Source organism: Triturus cristatus, chromosome 7 (genome assembly GCF_964204655.1).
Source record: "Triturus cristatus chromosome 7, aTriCri1.1, whole genome shotgun sequence".
NCBI lineage: Eukaryota > Metazoa > Chordata > Amphibia > Caudata > Salamandridae > Triturus > Triturus cristatus.
In genome coordinates, this window is record NC_140590.1 from 621,365,514 (window position 1) to 621,389,182 (window position 23,669).

At 44.8% G+C, this 23,669-nt stretch overlaps 1 protein-coding gene across 1 annotated transcript in view; it reads left to right on the forward strand.

Moving 5' to 3' along the window:
• The window catches only part of SUZ12 (SUZ12 polycomb repressive complex 2 subunit), an 819,404-nt gene that overhangs the window by 354,770 nt on the left and 440,965 nt on the right, over positions 1–23,669 (forward strand). Inside the window, exon 7 of the mRNA XM_085617193.1 lies at positions 14,798–15,029. Coding sequence (XP_085473319.1) covers positions 14,798–15,029 — 232 coding nt within the window. The remainder of the gene's footprint in view (positions 1–14,797; positions 15,030–23,669) is intronic.

The following is a 23,669-nucleotide window of genomic DNA, read 5'->3' on the forward strand; positions in this document are numbered from 1 at the left end:
GACCCAAACGAAGTCCAGCGAAGTCCAGAGTGTCCAGACGGTCGATGTTCAGTGGTTTCTTGTTCAGAATCTTGTCCACGTCGAATCTAAGGTCCTACAGCCAGGCAAGCCCCTAAGTACCCAAGGAAGAGGGTTGGCAAGATTCAAGGGACCCTCCCAGGGGAGGGTGTTGTCAGTGCGGAGGTTACTCCCATGTCCTTTGTCCAGTTTTGCGCCAGAGGGGGAGCCTGAAGCTCCCAGGCCTGGTTTGAACTGGACTTTGCACAGGTACACAAAATGTGCCCCTCATGCAGACTTTTAGTTGCTTGCAAGTGCACCCACTCAGCCCTAATACACTTAATCCTGTGTAAGCGGTGGTCACACCTCCCTGTGACAGGATGCCTGTTGTTCTGTCTTCCCCTGCTCGAGCTTGGCTTAGCAGCAGGAGGTCAGAAATGTCTCTCTGGTCGGCTGCAACCATTTTGGGCTGTCCAGGACTAGAAGGCTGGTACCGGGAACACCAGGGACCCCACGAAGCTCACTACTGAGGGGTGGAATCATACCTCCTACACCGGTTACTGGTGTGGGGGTATGATTCCAACATGTTTGACACCAAACATGATAGGGTTTGTATTAGCCGTTTTAGAGTTGGTCATCATGCAGTCGCATAGTGCCACTCTAAATGTCGTGAATGACTGCCTCACTGAGAACCCGGGAAATTGGACTCCGTAGGCTGCAGGGGTGTCTGCTCATGCAGTGGCACCCTCTCACTTAGAGCCAAGCACCGTGCCTTCAGGATTAAGGCCTGCTATAGGGGTGACGTCTATTTTTTAACCTCACAATTTCCTCTGACCCTTCCACTCCCACATTAGTTTATAGATTACACCTTCCAAAGTGCTCCCACGTATCTATCGGTCGTAGCAAGCCCCGTCCCGCAGTGGGCTGGAAGAACCCGATGATGAAGCATGCCACCAAGGGACCTTTTGGTGGGTGAGGGTTATTTTAGGACCACTCATCGTTTTCCTTCAGTATTACCAAAATTACTGGAGGGATACTTTGTTATATTTTGAGTGGACTTTCTTTAGTTTCTTATGTGATATAGGAGGCTGAGTCCACTACGTACAACTATGTTTCCCCCCTTGATTAACTTGGTCTACTATAGTCACTCTGTCATTGATTAGGTTCGTCTTTTATTGTGTCAAGCTTCCAAACGCAAAGTTAAGTGTGACAAATTAAACATTAAATAATTACAAATTAATATTCTCTTTGTGCCATCTGGTTGGAGTCGTTCTTCATGCTGCCTTAGCATCTCAAATTCACATATTTGCTGTTTGCTATCTGAAAATATAACACTTGTTCTTAAGCTTCACCTATCATTGAAATGTTTTTCGTTAAACTTCTCAAGTCACAGCTCCGGTTCCGAATTCTGGATGGTTCACCTTATTTTCATTGTCATTCTAACTTAAACCCAATTCCACTACTCCTGACGAATGTTCTCAATGAGTCAAGGAGTTGGCAACAAGGATTTTGAACTCCCAAATGCAATAGTACTTGTAAACTGCTAATATCACTTCCTTCAGTTTTTTAAAATCTATAACTAGGCCTGGGCATTAAAGTCTGCTCTACTTGTGGAGTTTTTCCCGCTCGGCGTAGTGCGCAGAGTTCCGGTTTTTCCTCGCTCCCCAGTGTTAAGTTGGTGTGCACGAGTGAGGAAAGCGTGATTTCTTAATGCGGGCGGTCACAGATGGTCGCTACTGCTCACGTTGGGAAACCTTCCGTTTAGCTGGCGCTTCCTCAACAGTAGAACATCTACTCGAGCAGCAGAAAGAAGCAACACCCTGTTGCACTACGCGGGGTGTCATTCGCGTTATAAACACCCAACGGTAAAGATCAGCGGGAATGGTGCAATGTAAGGAAGTCTGCCGCTTGTGGAACTGTATTGAATATGGCATTTCTAAAGAGCCACTGTCCCTCCAAAGGAGCATTTTGCACTGTGCAGACAAAAGTGAAAGAACGGTACAGGGTGGTCCAAGTTGCCTAAGGGATGCGGGGGAGGGGGTGACAGGAAGGAATTAAATGAGTGAGAAGCATAGAGAGTCAGGGGCTCAGAAAATCCAAGTTTTTAGGGATTTCCTAAAGGAAGCTTCAGATTGGATGAGACTAAGTTGATTGGGGAGTGAATTCTATGCTTTTGCCCTAGTACAGTTATTGATCTACCTCATCTAGTTTTAACGTTGAAGGAGGCAGGTTTTAAGAGATTGGCTGATGTAGAGCTAAGAGTGCGTGTAGTGATATAGGGTAAGAATCTAGATCTTAGGTACAAGGGCCCAGTGTCCTTTAAAGCTCTAAAAGTGATGACAAGTTTCTTAAATAGCACTCTTTTATGTATAGGTAACCAATGCAACATTTTTAAAGCTGCAGATGCAGATGAGCGATGTGGCAACCAGAGTACCAGACGGGCTGCTGCGTGTTGGACAGTCTGAAGTTTCTTTAGGATAGTTTTATTGATGCCTGCATAGAGGCTATTGCAGTAGTCCAGCCTAGAGGTTATTAGAGCTGCTGTAACAGTCTTTCTTGCGTTAACTGGGAGAAAGTAAAAAACTTTTTCAGGAATTTAATCAATCGAAAACACTTCCCTGCCACTGATAGAACTTGTGGACTAAAGGATAGGGAGGATTCAAATTTTACTCCAAGATTGTTTGCTATCTCCACCATGTTTGCTGGCGGAGGGGTATTAAGTGGCCACCAGTGACTGGGGGTAAAAGTTTTGGCTTTGCTTAAGCGCATAGTTCCAGTCTTTTTCCTAATTACACTTCAAGTGATTCTGCTTCATCCAACCGAAGACCTCTGTAAGACAATGTTGGAAGTTTACTTCAGCATTGGTAGAGTGTTTATCTAATGTTAGAATCAGCGGAGTGTTGTCGGCATATGATGTGGTATTGATGTTGAATGATATCCGTTTCTATAAGTGGTCCATATAGATGTTGAACAGTACTGGACTCAATGTGGATCCCTGCGGGACACCTATATACGGAGGTTTCCTAGCTGACTGATACGGTCCGCGCATGGTTACTTGCTGACGCCCTATCAGGAATGACTTGAGCCAGGTCAAAGCCAGATGGGGAAATACCACACGCGGTGAGGCGATGTAGCAAGATTTCATGGGAGATGGTATCAAATGCATCTGATAGATAAAACAAAATCGGCATTGCGTTTTTCCCTTCGTCCAGAGCGGATTTAAGGCTTTCCCCAGTATGTAAAAGAGATGATTCAGTGGATTGTAATGGCCTAAAGCCTGATTGAGTTGGTGATAGGGTGTTTGTGGTTTCTAAAAATGTCGTAAGTTGACTATTGACTATTGATAATTTTACTGAGACCGGGTAGTAGGGAAATTGGCCGGAGGTTAGAAAGGATGGTAGGATCTGCCAACTGTTTCTTCTGGAGGTGCTTGACTGCTGCTATTTTCCAGTCTGAGGGTACCTCTGCTCGTGAAAGTTTTGCATTGACTAACTATTTGACTGGGTTTACCGTGTCCACAATGGCGTCAAGGAATTTTGGGGGGCAGGGGTCAAATGGGGATCCTGATTTAGAGGAGAGGATGGTTTGGCGGGATTGTTCCATATTAATCCTTTGAAATGAATGTAGATAGTGTGTTTTATTCTGAGTTTTAGATGTAGGGTTAGTGGTGTGGGCAGGTATTTCCTTAAAGGCAGCATGTATGATTTGAATTTTCTGCTCCAAGAAATCTGCTATTTGATTAGAGAGGCTGTGAGCGAGGGTATCGCGGCAGAGTTTTTTTGTGAAGTTTATAAATTGAGGTCACTATAGAGCTTTTGTTCAAAAGGTATGATAAACCCTAGTAGTCTTTGCCTTCTGGAACTTGTTTGCGATGTGTTTAAACACTATATGACTTCCAGCTTCTCCTGTGTGCAGACTGTGTTGAGCCACTCATAGATGTTTTATAATTGGCTGTAATCTGCCAACTGTAATAAAACAGGTCTACAGTCAGAGCCGATGATACAAAGAAAATTTACTGTGTCTACTGGTACTGTCACATTTGCTGCAAATATTTCATTACAGCTTTTATGAGTGAAAACTTGCATCTTTGCAAATCCTGGATGGTCTAGTGCCCACAGTCTGCAACATCCAGCATATCAACTGCAAATGGTAGGAACGTGCTCCTTTTTGCATGATTCCCCCCTACTTTTTGGTTAATGTTGATGTACTTTGAGTGTGCCCTGGGTTTCTGCCAACCAGGTACCCAGGGCCTATGTTTTTTCCCTAAACTGTACGGAGACAAAACCCAATTGGCAACTCTCTGGTCACATTTAGGTTCCTTGTAAAAGGTACCAAGGGCACTGTGACCAGGGATGACCGCTAAGTGCTGCTGTTATTGTGCCACCTCAGAGGCCCTGCACATTTATACACACACGCACATTTACACACACACACCCCTTTACGCACACACACACCCCTTTACACACACACCCCCTTTACACACACACACCCCTTTACACACACACACACACACCCCTTTACACACACACACCCCTTTACACACACACACCCCTTTACACACACACACACACCCCTTTACACACACACCCCTTTACACACACACACACCCTTTACACACACACACACCCCTTTACACACACACACACCCCTTTACACACACACACACCCCTTTACACACACACACACCCTTTACACACACACACCCCTTTACACACACACACACACCCCTTTACACACACATACACACCCTTTACACACACATACACACCCCTTTACACACACATACACACCCCTTTACACACACATACACACCCCTACCAACCCCTTTACACACACCCCTTTACACACACACCCCTGTACACACACACCCCTTTACACACACACCCCTTTACACACACACCCCTTTACACACACACCCCCCTTTACACACACACCCCCCTTTACACACACACCCCCTTTACACACACCCCCCTTTACACACACACCCCTTTACACACACACCCCTTTACAACACACCCCTTTACACAACCCCCTTTACACACCACACCTTTACACACACACCCCATTACACACACACCCATTACACACACACACCCCATTACACACACACACCCCATTACACACACCCCATTACACACACCCCATTACACACACCCCTTTACACACACACCCCTTTACACACACACCCCTTTACACACACACCCCTTTACACACACACCCCTTTACACACACACCCCTTTACACACACACCCCTTTACACACACACCCCTTTACACACACCTACACACACACACACCCCTTTACACACACACACACACCCCTTTACACACACACACACCCCCTTTACACACACACCCACCCCTTTACACACCCACCCCTTTACCACACACCCCTTTACACCACACCCCTTTACACACACACCCCTTTACACACACACCCCTTTACACACACACCCCTTTACACACACACCCCTTTACACACACACACCCCTTTACACACACACCCCCCTTTACACACACCCCCCTTTACACACACCCCCATTTACACACACACACCCCTTTACACACACACCCCCCTTTACACACACACCCCCCTTTACACACACACCCCCCTTTACACACACACCCCCCTTTACACACACACCCCCCTTTACACACACACCCCACCCTTTACACACACACCCCCCTTTACACACACACCCCCCTTTACACACACACCCCCTTTACACACACACCCCCTTTACACACACACCCCCCTTTACACACACACCCCCCTTTACACACACACCCCCCTTTACACACACCCCCCTTTACACACACCCCCCTTTACACACCCCCCCTTTACACACACCCCCCTTTACACACACACCCCCCTTTACACACACACCCCCCTTTACACACACACCCCCCTTTACACACACACCCCCCTTTACACACACACCCCCTTTACACACACACCCCCTTTACACACACACCCCCCTTTACACACACACACCCCTTTACACACACACCACCCCTTTACACACACACACCCCTTACACACACACACCCCTTTACACACACACACACCCCTTTACACACACACACACCCCTTTACACACACACACACCCCTTTACACACACACACCCCTTTACACACACACACACCCTTTACACACACACACCCCTTTACACACACACCCCTTTACACACACACCCCTTTACACACACACCCCTTTACACACACACCCCTTTACACACACACCCCTTTACACACACACCCCTTTACACACACACCCCTTTTACACACACACCCCTTTACACACACACCCCTTTACACACACACCCCTTTACACACACACCCCTTTACACACACACCCCTTTACACACCCCCTTACACACACACCCCTTTACACACACACCCCTTTACACACACACCCCTTTACACACACACCCCTTTACACACACACCCCTTTACACACACACCCCTTTACACACACACCCCTTTACACACACACACCCCTTTACACACACACACCCCTTTACACACACACACCCCTTTACACACACACACACCCCTTTACACACACACACACCCCTTTACACACACACACACCCCCTTTACACACACACACACCCCTTTACACACACACACACCCCTTTACACACACACACACCCCTTTACACACACACACACCCCCTTTACACACACACCCCCTTGACACACACACCCCCTTGACACACACACCCCCTTGACACACACACCCCCTTGACACACACACCCCCTTGACACACACACCCCTTGACACAACCCCCCCCTTGACACACACCCCCCCCTTGACACACACACCCCCCTTGACACACACACCCCCTTGACACACACACCCCCCTTGACACACACACCCCCCTTGACACACACACCCCCTTGACACACACACCCCCCTTGACACACACACCCCCCTTGACACACACACCCCCCTTGACACACACACCCCCATTACACACACACCCCCCATTACACACACACCCCCATTACACACACACCCCCCATTACACACACACCCCCCATTACACACACACCCCCCATTACACACACACCCCCCCATTACACACACACCCCCCATTACACACACACCCCCCATTACACACACCCCCCATTACACACACCCCCCATTACACACACCCCCCATTACACACACCCCCCATTACACACACCCCCCATTACACACACCCCCCATTACACACACACCCCCATTACACACACACCCCCATTACACACACCCCCCATTACACACACCCCCCATTACACACACCCCCCATTACACACACCCCCCATTACACACACCCCCCCATTACACACACCCCCCCATTACACACACCCCCCATTACACGCACCCCCCCATTACACGCACCCCCCCATTACACGCACACCCCCATTACACGCACACCCCCATTACACGCACACCCCCATTACACGCACACCCCCATTACACGCACACCCCCATTACACGCACACCCCCATTACACGCACACCCCCATTACACGCACACCCCCATTACACGAACACCCCCCATTACACGCACACACACACACACACACACACACCCCTTACACACACCCCTTACACACACCCCTTACACACACCCCTTACACACACCCCTTACACACACACACACACACACACATACACACACCATACACACACACACACACCATACACACACACACACACCATACACACACACACACACACACACACACCATACACACACACACACACACACACCCCTTACACACACACACACACACACACACCCCTTTACACACACACACACACACACACACACACACACACCCCCCCCTTTACACACACACCTTTACACACAAACACCCCCGCTGCGTGTTTTGGTGCAGAACTAAGTGAAGAGTCGACCTGGCACACATCCCTGTGTTCCAATGCCTAAAATCCACTGCCCTGGCATAGGTAACCCACCCCTCTAGCTGGGTTCACTATACCAGTGGTGGGGGTACAGGTGCATGAGCCTTGTACCCCTCCTATGTCTAAGTAAATTCTTAGACATTGTAAGTGCAGCAATGCCATAAAGAGTACATGACTTGGAAGTTTGTCAGCATAATCTCCATAATGGCTTTACTGAAGACTTGGAAGTTTGGTACCAAATTTCTCAGTCCATTAAATCTACACTGATGCCAGTGTGGGTTTTAATGAAAAATGCTATCAGATGGCATCTTATAGATGGCGCCTGAAAAACAACCTAACTCGTGTTCTAGCTGAGTGGCATGCTCGCCAGCTACCACCACCAGATATGTTTGTAGACCCCTGGGTCGAGAGCCTTCTGCTCTTGGGTTACGGAAACAAAGCACATCCTGGGACGAGGTGCCAAGCCTCCTCCCCCAGTATGGGCAGGGTTCACAAAGGGGAAGCTTCAAAGGCTTGCCGCCTTTGTGAGCTACCCCAGCCATTTGCTGCTCCCAGCTGCTGACCCGCACTGTGGGCGGAAGAATCGTCGGTAAAACCACGTTGGGAGGAGAGGTGTGTCCACCTTTGCCAACCCCACCCCTCAGGTAGGGGAGGCGAGGTGAAGCACAACTCAGTACCTGCCATCTTGCAGATAGAGGGACCCAGCCAAACAAAATGAGGCTCATGCCCCCCTCCCACTGGAGGGTGGTATAATTGGGGTGCACCCACTCCAAAGAAGGGACCCATTGGTCGTGACCCGTACCTACATGTAACACCCCTAATTCTAGTATTTCGTGGCAAACCCAAATCTTGCCTCCTCAGACAGAAATGACATGAAGAAGGACCGAAGAGCCGTGATGAAGAAGACCCCAACGGACTTGACCCCCTCCCTACTGACCTGTCCCGACCTTGACCAACTACAGCGAAATCCCTGTGTGTTTTTCAGCCAGCAGCCCCCAAGAAACAGGAGGACCTGCCCTGCCTTCCCAAACTAGACTTTCTCCCGTGAGCATCGGAATTGCTCACCCACCAGACTCTGGCTCCGGCCAAATCTGCCAGTCTGCACCAAACACCCACCACGAGTTCGAGTGGCCCAACACCACGAGGAGGTCTCCCCTGAAATCCTGACCTGGGGTCTGTTGATCCCTGACATGCCTCAAGACTCAAATCAACCCCTGCGGCCCCATTCTGGAGGATCCCTCCCGACCGCGACTGGAGCTGGTAAGAGAAACCTGATGCCAAACGCCTCCCTGCACCCGACCCCACAACCTTGGGTGGCCAACCGAAGGTGTCCCGGCATCCCAAGACATCACAAATTACCTCTCCAACCCGTGGAAGCCTCCCGAAGATCTTCGTCCCCGAGCCTGCACTGTTTGTTGCAACTGTAGAATCCCCATTGAAATCAACAGGGCACCCAACGCCAAACCAGCACTCTGCACCCGGCCGCCCCTGTGCCACTGTAGGTGCACCTTGTGTGCTAAATTTTATCCCCCTTTGCTCTGAGCCTAACACGAGCTTAGCACCCACGACCTTGTGGCCTGCTCGTGACCAGTCACCAACCAGATGCCCCTTATCCCCCATTGGATAACATTGGGCCTCAGCACACTGCACCCAGCCGCCCTAGTGCCGTTGAGGGTGCTTTGAGAGCGCATCATCGACTCTGGGGGAACCCTGGTTCTAACCCCAGAAACCCAACTCCCACAACCAAGTACTTACCTGTAAACCAATAACTTCATTTCCTCCCAGAGGATTGCATTTACTGCTTTCTATGAAAATCTTGTGTGGAGTTGGTTTGTATGAAAACCCTAAGAAACCGCATTTGTGTAAAAACTGAATTACTTACCTTTTGTCTAGGAAATGTCCCAGTATAATATCTAGGCATATCACACTGAGTAGCAAAAGTAACTTAAAAAGTAATCCAAAAAGTAACGTACCCTGTAATCTACAAAGTAACTGAGGAGTAATTTTGCCTTTTGTCTTACCTGTAAATCAACCAACTGCATTGAACCTGCAGTGAACTGTAATTTACTGCATACAGCCTGTAAAGTGTTCTCATACTTACTTGTACTAGGCTTGGCTTGGTTCTAGAAAATAAAATATAACAAAATATTTTTATACAAGCAAAATTAGTCTGAGTTCAGTCTTTGAGTGTGTGACATCATTTCTTGCTTAAGTGTGTACAATAAATGCTTAACAATACCCTCTGATAAAGCCTTACTGCTCGCCCACACTACCACAAATGGAGAGGAAGATATCTACTTTTGCCTCTGCCTACCTTTGGGGTTCCACTGGACTTTGTGCACACTGTACCTTTCTATGGTATATTTTATACAGAGCCTACAACAATCTATCCAGGCTTGGCACACTCACTCTCACCTCCATTGAACTTTTTTCCTGGAATTGGTCTAGCAAATTAAAATCTTTCCCGTCTTATACTTGTCCATAGTAATAGCAAAAGCTTAATTAAGGAGGACACAGAAATAGTCATGTCTGCCTCCCTGGTGACACCTCTACTTAGACCATGAAGAGATTTCTTTAAACTCCTAGAAACCAGAGACATCCAGCAGCGTGTCACCAAATGAATCTGCTCGACAGGCCACATTCATTATAGTTTTCCATCACCACAAAAACTATTGAATTGATAACACCCTATGCCAGGCTTTTTTGTTCATTTTGCAATTATAATTTTCAGCAAATACACACCCCATTCTCAGCGGAAGCTTGCTTACTAGGCAACAGTAAAGCGCCTTCAAGGACTTCCATTAAAATTCTCAAGCAGGACTTCACATCGTCAACCAATTGCACTGCAGACTCACCCAAAAACGTGCTCACCGCCATCTTGGAGGCCAGTGTAGACCAGCAGTTCTTAACTGTTTGACTCTTGTAGACCCCCACTGAAATACTATTTGAAGCTGGGGACCCTACTTAAGCAATTTCTAGAATTTGACACTTAAAACCATGCACAAGAACAGAAACAACTATACATCAAACAAGTACACAAATTATTAAGTACGTTATTTAATTCTCTAACCAAAATTTAGTATAAAAATCATAATTTTGATGGGAAAGTTGGAGCTTTAAAAAAAAAAACTAAGCTATGTCTTAGACTCTTTAATATCTTAGTCCATTTTACTCCTAATGCAGGCTCTTTGTCTGCATGTTCCAGTTCTGCTTCCATTGAGGCTACCAGTCCTCCATGATAGATTGTTTGCTGTACTTTCATTGCTCCTACTAATCAAGACAAAGGTATAAACTTAGTTTTAACTTCTATTTCACAAATCCTTCATATTACTTCATATTGAGCATTTTAGGATGTTCAATTTTACTTTTTAATATATATGTACTTTATTATTCTGACAATATCGAATTTTATAATTAGTTGTGACCCTCAGTAGTTGTTGCGGACCCACAGAGGTTCATAGACCACACTTTAAGAACCACTGATAGCCAATTGCTTTTCCAACCAACTAACCCCCAGCTCCTGTAACTGTTACTCAAATCCAAAGCCATCATTCACTGGTATACCAAACTTGATAGCAAATCAACCCTCTGCAACCAAACTACAAAGACCTTATTACCGCAGCCAATAAAGCATGAAACAAAAACAATATATATATTTTTTTAGTTTAGAAAAGGTAATATTAAAGCATTGTCATTCTGGTTCTGGATTTACCACTATTTCCTGATGGCGTGCTGGGAAGAAGATGAGGAGATATGCGAGGCCGCTGGCTGATTGAGGAGACATTACACAAAAAGCTTGTACCAGAGACCTCCCCAAATCTTCAGCAGCGAAGCATAATTCAACCCCTGCCCCCACTTTGGACTTGGGGGTGTTGGCCTGAGTATATTCAAAGATTTAAAAGGCTTTGGACGAGAGCCTCCACTTGAATTGGCTTTCAGCAACATTCTAATATCAGACACCGAACCCTGGTAGTTTTCCTTGTTAATCAGTTTTTCCAGTACTCCTCAATGACTTAGGAACATGGCTGTGTGAAGTGTTTGCAGCATTTGTGTTTGTGGCTATCCTGAAGAAGGCAAAGCTGTATTGCCAAAAAGCGCGCTCATTGTTGGTATCAAAAACCCATATACTCAATGCTGCAATTTGTATTAAGAAGAATTACATAGGATGTTTTGAAAAATTGGTGAATACACATGCGATTGTATGATGAATCAATCAATGAGTGTGTGTTGAAACTGTATGGATTGTGTTATTGGAAGTTTTGTTTTAGGGAAATGTATAGTGTCTCTTCTCATTACAGTCATATGAAGAAGGGTGTTTGAGAAATATGTATCTATGCGCTAAAATACAAATGTTGTTCATTTGAAAACAAGACTGTAATTTTTTGTGATTGTACATGTAAATGTAAATCATGTTATCTAATATCAGAAAGAATAAAGTGCATTTGTATAGAAAAAATATAATTATAAAAAAATGCATTTTCATGGTTGGCGTTGGGCCACATCTATTTTGATGCAATTGTAAGAATGGAAGGCTGAACCCACAAGTAAGTGAAATGGTTGCCAAGGGATTGTTTCTCTGAGTTACCCACTACTTTCTGCTGGTAAGAGCATCATAATCGGGTAGATCTTTGGTTAACTAAACACACAAGATAAGACAGAATGTAATTAGCACCAAACAAGCAACCACCATCCCTCCATTGCTCTCTTGTGACACTCTGAAATAATACGTATTCACTCAGTCCTCAATATATCTCCAACTTCCTCAAAATGTCAAGGTAACCACCTCCTGCCCACCAAGATGTAGAAATACCTGGAGAAACATTTGAACCACTATTCAACATACCTTTTGTGCTTGACAATCTTCACCAGCACGCACAAAATCTGTCCACTTATTTACCAAAATGAAAAATTCTTGACTTCTACTTTCATGGAAAAAAGCATTTAAACATGTGCCATCAATCCAGAAAAAAATGGAGCGTTTGACCCTCCTCTATCACACTCCTGTCCGGTTTTAATGTTCTCTTCAGCGCCAGGACTACTACTTTCAAACTTTTATACAGTGCCCATCTCAAGGCGTAAACCAGTGATCCCTGCCTTCTGTCCTTGCTTTGTTTAACACTGTAAATCAAACTCTAGCTCCATATGTCAGCTGTTCTACACAGTCCTTTGCAATCTGCCTAGATGGCACCCTGATTTTTCGGATGAGTGCCAGCGATCTGTGGAGTACTGTTTTCATGAGACATACATTTTGCTAACAAATCATGCTACCCAGATCCATGGTTACACTTACAACACTTTTTTTTTTTTATACATCTTATTGGTGTTTTTATGTGTCAATTACTAACAGTAATATGTTTTTACAGTAACATATAGTTAACGTTTTTTGCTATCATTGCAATATACATTGATACCTTTTGTTACCCCTCTGCCACCTTACGATATCTATTTTTGGTTGTGTTATTTTATTATACATACTATTTGTTACAATCAAGAGGTGCTTCATCTCAGTATATGAAAATACAACGCAACATAGAGGTTCTAGGAGTACGTTCTTTGTTTAAGGGGATACAGTGATGTGTATTTACATTTAATCTTATTTCTTCAATACACATACACCTCAACTACTTTTTTTAAACAACAAAAGAGGAAGAGAGAAGAAAGAGTAGGGGAGGAGAGCTTCGAGAAGGTAGTATGGTGTCTGTTGGGGGGGGGGGGTGGTATCTGGGGGTATCTAACAGCTCCATGAGTCCGGTCTACAACGCAGTGTGTCCCCAAAATAATAACGCTTACAACACTTAACATGCCATTTAATCATCCGCAATCACAGGCAGGCTCAGGTTTCAGACAACCCTTGCTCTAAACTTATAATGAATGTTCAGTAAACTTCAAGCCCATAAATAGGAATAGCTCTATGAGGTGAAGCTGTAAGCCACATCTATTCCCCTGCCTTTCCCCACATCGCTTATGCCTAAAAATCATTCACATATACCAAACACAGTCTATATCATTCACTTTATACTACAATACCTCCTTCTGCACACACACTTTGTTTATAAGGTCAAAGTGCTTTGTGATATCTCGTATTAAAATACAAGCCATGCCTCCCCAAACAGACTTTTAAGCACTCTTTGACCTTTCCCTTTGATCTTTCCCTTCTGGTCAGTAGTCATACCGTACATACATCGCCAAATCCACCAAGTTTCAATGAAGTGTCTGTCGTTCTGCTACTGATTCATAGAAGTTTTAATTATACACAGTTACGCCACTCCACCCATTGGGGAATTTCACCTGCTAGCTCTATATTTCTGCATTAGCTTCAATATTTGGTGTATTGTATTCAGCGTAGCAACATCCAACTATTTGTCCTACCAGGCTGAAAAATTAATCTCTTTAGTTCTTTGTAAAAAGCTATTATGTTGTTGCAGACATTAAAAAGGGCAAACAAATGTGAAAACCTGCCTTTTTAATACTGTCATGGCATAGGTCTCCTTTAAAGGATTCTTCTAGAGTGGAGCGGAAAACTCTTCTCTTCAAGGAGTACTGCAATCTGATGGAGAAACCCAAGCACTAGAATTTACCAAAAGGGTTCTCGCGGTTTCCCCTTTACAAATTCCTTTTTGTTCCTCCTTCACTTCTTAGTGTTCATTTGTTTAGCACCCGTATTCATGCCATTTAAGTCCTAATAAAGGCTTATTTACTTACTCACTTGTTGGTAATTTCAGCCATGTTTACAGCACATTTTTGAATGTGAAATATTTTTTTAATATGGATTACCTAGTTTCACAGTATAGGTTGTAGTTTTAATAGTTTCATTTCCAAATGTAATATTAAACGTTTTGTATGGTGAAGGTCTGACATGTTTTCTTGTGCCTTTTTCTAACAGGATGTTAGTTGTCCAGTAAGGCAAGTACCTACTGGTAAAAAACAAGTACCTTTAAATCCGGACCTCAACACAGCAAGACCATCAAACTTCCCATCACTAGCTGTTCCCAGCAATGAGTTTGAACCTAGCAACAGTCACATGGTGAAATCCTACTCTTTGTTGTTCAGAGTGACACGTCCAGGAAGAAAAGACTTCAATGGATTAATTAATGGCGAAACAAATGAAAACTTTGGTAAAACATTTTGGGGAGTACTAATGCTTTTACACTGTAAATCTATCTATTAAATGGTCCTTAACACCTGGGTTGATTTCCATTCTAAAACTACAAATTAAATTGCATCAGGTGCACGCTCGCTCTGTGTGCTTCTGTCACTGTGGATCCTCTGCCTGGTTTAAATGCAGAGTAAGGTTTTATTAATCCTGCAAAACACATTATTTTATTTCGAGGAAGAGGAATTGAGGTGACTGCAGAGGTCAATTGGCAAGGTACAAAGTACCTTTCTTGCTGAGCAATATCAAAGCAACTTCTCCAAGGATCCTTTTGTTATGTGTTCCTCTGGCGCCAAAACCTTTTCCCACCCAACCTCCACTCCATTGTTGTTGTCCTCTTCACTGGCCTGATAAGCTGTGTGACTAAATCTGCTAACGATGAATGCATTGGTTTTCCCTGCTCTGTACTAAACCAATTGTTTTACCCAGATCTTGTTTTCAGTCATTGGAAGGGCATCAAGAGTCTGAGAGCAGAGTGCTCTCACTGACCTGACCTCTTCTGGCACAGACTGTTGCAGTGACACCCATTCTCAATTTGCGTACCTAGATCCCAAGCAGCTGCACTTGAGGTTAGGCAAATCTTCCTTGGGTTAAGTGATGCTTTCTTATTGCAGTAAGCGTATGTCCCTGGATGGAGGTTTTTCTGAATTTATTCTGTTGACTATGGAATATTATACTACGCATAAAGTTCATGGGGCTGAGTGAGCAACTCGCCTTTTTGTGTCTCTTTTTAGTTTTCAAGTCCCTTCCTTTCCTGAAACACTAGAGGTTTGTGACCACTACCATCTTCCTGTCATCTTTAGATCTTAGTGGTGTAGGATTTAGCACTAGACCTGCTGGTGTTAGCAAGCTCCAGCAACCCTGTGGTTCCTAAGAAGCCTGTGCCTAGGGAAATAAATTCTTGGAAGACTACCTCGTCTGACCAGTAGATGTTCGATTGAAAATTGTAGCAACTATTCTAGTTCCCCTTCAGTGATTCTGGGTCTGTTTATGTTCCATGTTTTCTTCCACCCTTAATTTTGGAACCTTCCTTTGCACTATGATTCTGTAAGTTAAGTGGTAGTTCCTGGTGCAACATCCTGCTATTCAAACCTCTAGGCATCAGTCCTGTCAATCTACTGATCGTGAATTGTCTCCTGAATCCTCCAACAGGGTAATTGGGGGATGGATGAAAATCCGATCTATCCATTTACTAGTTCTTGAGGATACAGTAGTCACTCATGTAGCAATACTGATGCCTTAAATGGAGATCACAAAGATCTGCTGACAACCAGACATTAAGACTTGCTGATGTTATTGATCCTCTGCCAATTGAAATCTGGGCGCACTTGCTGAAAATGAGGGCATCTGTGCTCGTCTGGGAGCCTTTGTGCCCCAACCAATGCTTGCTCCAGCCATCTCCCTGCTGGTTCTCAAGTCCGGCCTAGATGATCTGTCTTGGAGCCATATTCTGAACTGGCTAACTCAAAATTCCTTGGGCAATAAACATCTGTCTCCAAAAGAGAGCCCAGTCTTTGTCTCTGTCAACACTCATCTCGGCCTGGTGTAGCAATTGCTTCCTCCAACAGTTGTAAGTATGCTTCCCCCTCCCACTCATGGAAAAGCAAATACAATGTCTTTAAACCTAAATAAAAATGGTGTTCCTGTTTCTCCCTTTGTTTTTTTGTAAACAAAATGTATTGCCATTGTCAATACGTAATTGTTTCATCCATATACCACATATAGTGTCAAAGCTAACATTGCTTGTTCTAAACTTCAGTTGTCACCTGTATTGCCAGTCTTTACTTAGTTTGCACAATATACAGATTTATCAGTTGAATCCTATTTCTCTGATATAATCGTGCTACCATCTAATCGGCCATCAACTACGTGTAATTATCTTAGCAACTATCATAATAAAGCCCACCAACTCCCCCTTCACCCTCCTCCCGGTCCAATAAGTACCCATTATTTGTGTATGTATTGTCTCAATAGTGCTGCCGCCATCTGTGATTGTTTTGTAGTAAAAACCAAAGGAAATGATGGACGGAGTGTTTAACATTACAAGCACTCACCCCCAGTCAACTGATCTGGGTTTAATCCATCACCGTTCTTTAGCCCACTCTGCCACCCCAGTTCAGACATGGCCATATGCAAATCAGTCTGACCCTGTGCCTCATGGGAACAGTCCAGCCCGAACTGCCAAGCCATGTCTTCCCTGGACTGGAAACAAGCTTCCTAGGACCGGTTTCTGGCATTTCAGCCGTCTTTAGCCAGGCTTGCTTGAATCCAGTGGCAAAGTGAGCAAGGGACTCACGTCTGAGCATACCCTGCCAACTTATGGCGAACAAAGCAAAAACCAAAGGAAATGATGGACGGAGTGTTGAACATTGCAAGCACTCACCCCCAGTCAACTGATCTGGGTTTAATCCATCACAATTCTTTAGCCCACTCTGCCACCCCAGTTCAGAGTTTGCAGCAACAATACTGACTTAGCCATGTCTGAACTGGGGTGGCAGAGTGGGCTAAAGAATGGTGATGGATTAAACCCAGATCAGTTGACTGGGGGTGAGTGCTTGCAATGTTCAACACTCCGTCCATCATTTCCTTTGGTTTTTGCTTTGTTCGCCATAAGTTGGCAGGGTATGCTCAGACGTGAGTCCCTTGCTCACTTTGCCACTGGATTTAAGCAAGCCTGGCTGAAGACGGCTGAAATGCCAGAAACCGGTCCTAGGAAGCTTGTTTCCGGTCCAGGGAAGACATGGCTTGGCATTTCGGGCTGGACTGTTCCCATGAGGCACAGGGTCAGACTGATTTACATATGGCCATGTCTGAACTGGGGTGGCAGAGTGGGCTAAAGAATGGTGATGGATTAAACCCAGATCAGTTGACTGGGGGTGAGTGCTTGCAATGTTCAACACTCCGTCCATCATTTCCTTTGGTTTTTGCTTTGTTCGCCATAAGTTGGCAGGGTATGCTCAGACGTGAGTCCCTTGCTCACTTTGCCACTGGATTTAAGCAAGCCTGGCTGAAGACGGCTGAAATGCCAGAAACCGGTCCTAGGAAGCTTGTTTCCGGTCCAGGGAAGACATGGCTTGGCAGTGCGGGCTGGACTGTTCCCATGAGGCACAGGGTCAGACTGATTTGCATATGGCCATGTCTGAACTGGGGTGGCAGAGTGGGCTAAAGACTGGTGATGGATTAAACCCAGATCAGTTGACTGGGGGTGAGTGCTTGCAATGTTCAACACTCCGTCCATCATTTCCTTTGGTTTTTGCATTGTTTTGTAGTAATCATAGCACACTGGTTAGTATTTTGAGGGGAGTTACTCAATATAGTGTCCGTGGTATGGGTAAAGGTTTAACCAGTGTCTGCATTTGGCATGGAGAGTGCTCTCAATTTCAGTCGTTAATGCATGTTTTTTTAAAATTATCGGTGGGAGGCTATCTACAGAGGAATTATCTCTGCTTGCCTTTCTCCCAATAGCCCCTCTCCCACCAGAACAGTCTCCAGAGAGCCATTGCCTATTTGAGCTTTCCTAAGGAGGATACTGGCACATGCATCAACGTAGGCTTTTGCAATACCTTAATTGCGATTATTAAGGAATCGCAAAAGCCTATGCATGTAGGAATCGCTATAAAATTAGCGATTCCTACACATTCCTTAATTGCGACTCGCAGATTGCGGGTCGCAATTAAGGAATGCCGTCCCATTCATTCCTATGGGCCTCCAGGCCCATAGGAATGAACTGGAGATTGCATGAGCAATTTGCGAGTACCATTAGGTACTCGCAAATTGCTCATGCAATTTCAAGGGTGCAAGGGTATCAAAATAACACCCTATTGCATTCTTGAAATTGATCTGTGCACATATGTTGCACACACACATGCCCTAAGGGCATGTGTGCGCGCAACATGAAACTTTGAAAATGCACAAAAGTGCATTTTTCAAAGTTTTTGCAAATTACCATGAAATTCAACTTCATGGTAATTTGCTCCCCCTATTAGCGAAATCGCTAATTTTTTTACTTTAATGCATTGCATTTAAGGAATCTCAATTTGAGATTCCTTAAATGCAATCGCTATTTAAGTAATCGCAATTTAGAGATTACTTAAATTGCGATTTTTGCATTTGGGATGATGCATCCCAAATGCGAAAATACCGGTCGCAAAGGGGCAGATTCTGAGAATCTGCCAGTTTGCGACCGGTTTTTGCTTTGATGCATGGGCCTGTTAATGCTTTTATACTCTGTCCTTGTAATAAACTTGTTTTTCCACGTGGCGCTTAGCGAGGATCAAGGCCAAGTCAATTAATTTAGTTGGGTACTTAGTTGGGTGGGGATATAGATCCAGTAAACCCGTCATGGGTGACAGTGTTATATTGTGTTCTGTGATGTTGTTGATAAATGCATTTACATCCATCCAATATACAATTAGATGGGCACAGCTCCATACCTTGTGAAACATCTCTTCCCACATCTGAGACACGCTGCTTGAGCAACAAAAAAACAAAGCGAGGGAGGAAAACACCAAGAAGATAAAAGAAAAGAAGGGGTAACTACCAGGTCTAATTCAAGGGCACAGAGGAACTAATGGCATCTGATAGTCAGGCCACTAGACTTGACATTCCCAATGGTAACTCTAATACAGCTGTCCAGTCTGATGCCATTTTCATTGTAAATCTTTTTAGCTTTGTACTGGATTCTGCACAAATAAATTTGTTAATGAATGGCTTGGGTTATTGTCCTGCTTCCAAACCTGACTTTAATGAGATGCATATAGATCTTTTCTAATTTGTACGTAAACTCAAACTTCTTTGCTCTTAATCCCCCAAAAACTGCCTCTTTGGTGGCGTTGACACATGTTTCATGTGACAAAACCATACCGGACATTCAGGACCTAGAACTCATATCCCTTGACAATGATCAATCCACAATAACTCCCATCTCACACATTCTCTCTAATTTGGGTCTGAGACCAAGATCGTCCTTTTCACCTATCTCCCAAAATGATAGTGCTTTTTTATCGATTGGTAACGAAAGAGCTTTACAATTGGGAAGGTAGGAGTGATGGACAGCGGGAAATCTATATGGACAATCCATCCAAACTAGAGAAATATGCATTGGCTAAATTATCTACATTATCTGAGGTTACTATCGAGGAAGCAGATAAAGGGGGCAATGTGGTGCTTGGGGATACCCAAGATTATATCCAGGAATTGGATAGGCAATTGACTGATACTACAGCCTATGTGCATTTGACTTCTAACCCATTATCACAAATCACATCTCAAATTGAAAAGAAGCTTAAAAACTGGCTTGACCAATGTCTCATCAATGATTTTGAATTCAGATGCTTATTTGTACCATTTCCAAAAGCTCTCTGTATTTATGCTGTACCAAAAATACATAAGCAAGGCCTGTTTCCACCAGGGTGGCCGATCATATCAGGGATCGGTTCCCCCACTGAACGCATATCTGAGTACATCAATGTTTTTCTGCAACCCTTGGTGGGCAATCTCCCTTCCTACATTCGTTATACCAAACATCTTCTGAATCAGCTAGCTGATTTTGGCTGGTCAAAGGAATCCTGTTTTGTTACGCTAGATATTTCATCCTTATATATGCTCATACATAAAAAAAAGGCATCATAGCCAGACAAAACACTTTCTTTCATCCCAAGATGCCACTATGTTGGAACACACACAAATGCTAGTTGAAATGATCAGATTAGTCTTGTACAGTAATGTGTTCCTGCACAATGGCGGTTGGTTTCTTCAGTGTCAAGAGGTTGCCATGGAGTCCAAATTTTCCCCATCATTTGCTAATCTTTTTATGGGGTGGTTGGAAAATAATTACATTTTGAGAAAGTGCCCGGAAGACTTAATGAACCGTATCGTTTATTGGGGTCGATAGATCGACGATGTGTTGATGATTTGGACAGGTGGTCTCAGACTATTGACAGAATTTGACACATTTTTGAATAACAACCAGTGTAATATTGTGTTCACATAATGACAAAATCCTATAGAAATTGCCTTTCTGGATCTTAGACTACACATTGCAAATGATACCATAGCATCCGCCCTCTATAGGAAGAATACTGCTTGCAATTCTGTTTTACATGTACGATCGTCACATCCTAGGTCCCAAGTACTCTCCATTCCATTTGGGGAGATGATGAGAATACGGCGCAACTGCACTGAAGACACTGCCTTGCGTTCAGAGCTTGACGAAACAGAGAGGAGATTTTTGGGCAGGTTTTATCCACCGAATGGGATATCTGCAGCCAAACAAAAAATCCTGAAGTTTGACCGTAAACAGACACTGAAGGATAAGAGAAAGATCACTATAAATGACGATAGTCTCTGATTACACCCTTTAACACTCAAAGCCATGTTTTTTATAACATTGTACGGAAACATTGGCATGTTCTACAGACGGATTCAAATTTGAGTAAATGCGTTTCCACCAAACCAAGGTTTATTTACAAAAGAGGAATACGTTTGAGGAATAGACTGTACTAACTTTTTTAGTTTGAGAAAGACTTGAGTAAGGACCACACTGGTTAGCTCTTCAACCAAAGGGTTCCTTCAAATGCGGACACTGTAATATGTGCCCATATTATCTGGGACTTCCAATATAACACCAGTTGCAAACACACTATCAACACATTTATAAATTGCAACAACAATTTTTTTTGTGTATTGTATTTTATGCGTCTGTAAACAAATATATGTTGGCGGCAACATTCGTCCATTTAAAAAGAGAATACAGGAACACATTAGGGCCATTCAGAATGAGAATAAGAACTATCCGTTCACGTCAATGAAAATCATGGCTCAGCAGACTTACCCTTTTTGAAATTCCATGGCATTGCTACTGCATGTGATCACCCTAGGGGAGGGGATAAAGCTAAAGTATTGAGACGGATGGAAATGAAATGGATTGCTCAACTTAGGATGGTAGAATTTGGTCTAAATGTGGACAGAGAATTACATGTATTTTTGAGAGACTAATTGTACTAGGTTTTACTGATTATTCTTGTGATTCAAATTATATTATTTTGTATAACGAATTTAACCATAATGTATCAGGACAAAGTTTAACACTACAGAATGATATATATTTGGCCTTTAGCAATTGATCTAGTATAAAATGTACGATATCTTATTTGTCTTTTTGATGCTAGTTTTTTTCAAATCTTGGTGAAGATCAAATGGTAACTGAGGCAACATTTCTGTCCGTTTCAACAAATGTCACTCCTAAACTTTATGCTGAGTATCTGTCTGGTGGAAGAATTATGGTGTTTGTTACTATGCCCTTGTGGTTTCTAAAAAGTCTTTCACTTTGATGGGAACACTATAACATTTCGTTCGAGGCATATGAGCTGCAGATTGTACACTTAGCATAGGTCGCCATCTGGTGTTGGGCCCGGATGTTTGCAGTTTGTTTTTCTTCTTGGACCGTGCTTGGAAGTCACGAGTTTGGTGACTCCTCCTTCGGTCCGTACTGCGCATGGGCTTCGGCTCCATCCTCAGATTGTTTTTTTCCGCCATCGGGCTCGGATGTGATACTTCGTGCTCCGGCTTCGAACTTCTACGGTTCCAGCCTCGACGGAAAATCCTCGATTCTTCGAGTTCCTTCATCATCTTCATCTCTCGAAGCGGCACTTTTTCCATCCCGTACATCGACACCGGCCTTCGGGCCCTCCGCGACTCCGGTCCCGGCCGATGGAAAGGACTCCGTTTAAAAAGTGCCCAGAATGTGGGTCTAAATTTCCCCACACCGACCTCCATCAGGTGTGTAACCTTTGCCTCTCTCCGGAACACGAGGCTCGAGACTGCCCCGCCTGCAAGTCTTTTCGATCGAAGAAAACGATCCGAGATCGAAGGGCTCGACGCACCATGGCGCACTCATCCTCGACAGTTCCACCGGACATCTTCGGAGACGACGCCGAAGCTTCGGGGCAGACACACACCGAACTGGGAGAAGACATCGTCAGCGCTTCCGAGGCCGACGACTCCGACCTGGAGGACGTAACACCAGGACAGCGGGCCGTGAGTACAATGCCCCCTCCCAGTCCCGCACCGAAAACCAAAGAGACTCCGGTTACTCCCTCGCCTGCCGGCCTGGGCAAAACCAAAACCAAAGCCTCGATCACCCCACCTTCGGGCCCGGTGTCGAAGCACTCAAAGTCTCACGGCAGCTCGGGATCGAGCCAGCCGACGCCCGGTGCCGATAAACACCACTCGGCACCGAAGCCTGCAAAATCCAGCTCGACTCCGAAACCACCGGTGCCGAAACCTGGACACTCGGCGCCGACCAAACACAAACAGAAATCGGTCGGCACCGACGCTCCGGCGCCGAAACAGCATTCCACGCCGAAACACACGGAGACCTCCAAAAAGCAAGGCGGACACAGAACATCGAAACCTCCGGTTCCGAAATCGCCGGTGCCGACAGACGACTCGGCGCCATTGGCTCTGTTTACACCAGACCCTTTACAAAAGACTTTGTCCAGAGATCCAAAGACTGGCCTTTTGACTGTGATTACTAAGAAGCGTCGCCTTGAGGCTCCGGCTCCTCCTCCTCCACCCAAAAAGAGGGACTCAGCCACTTCTC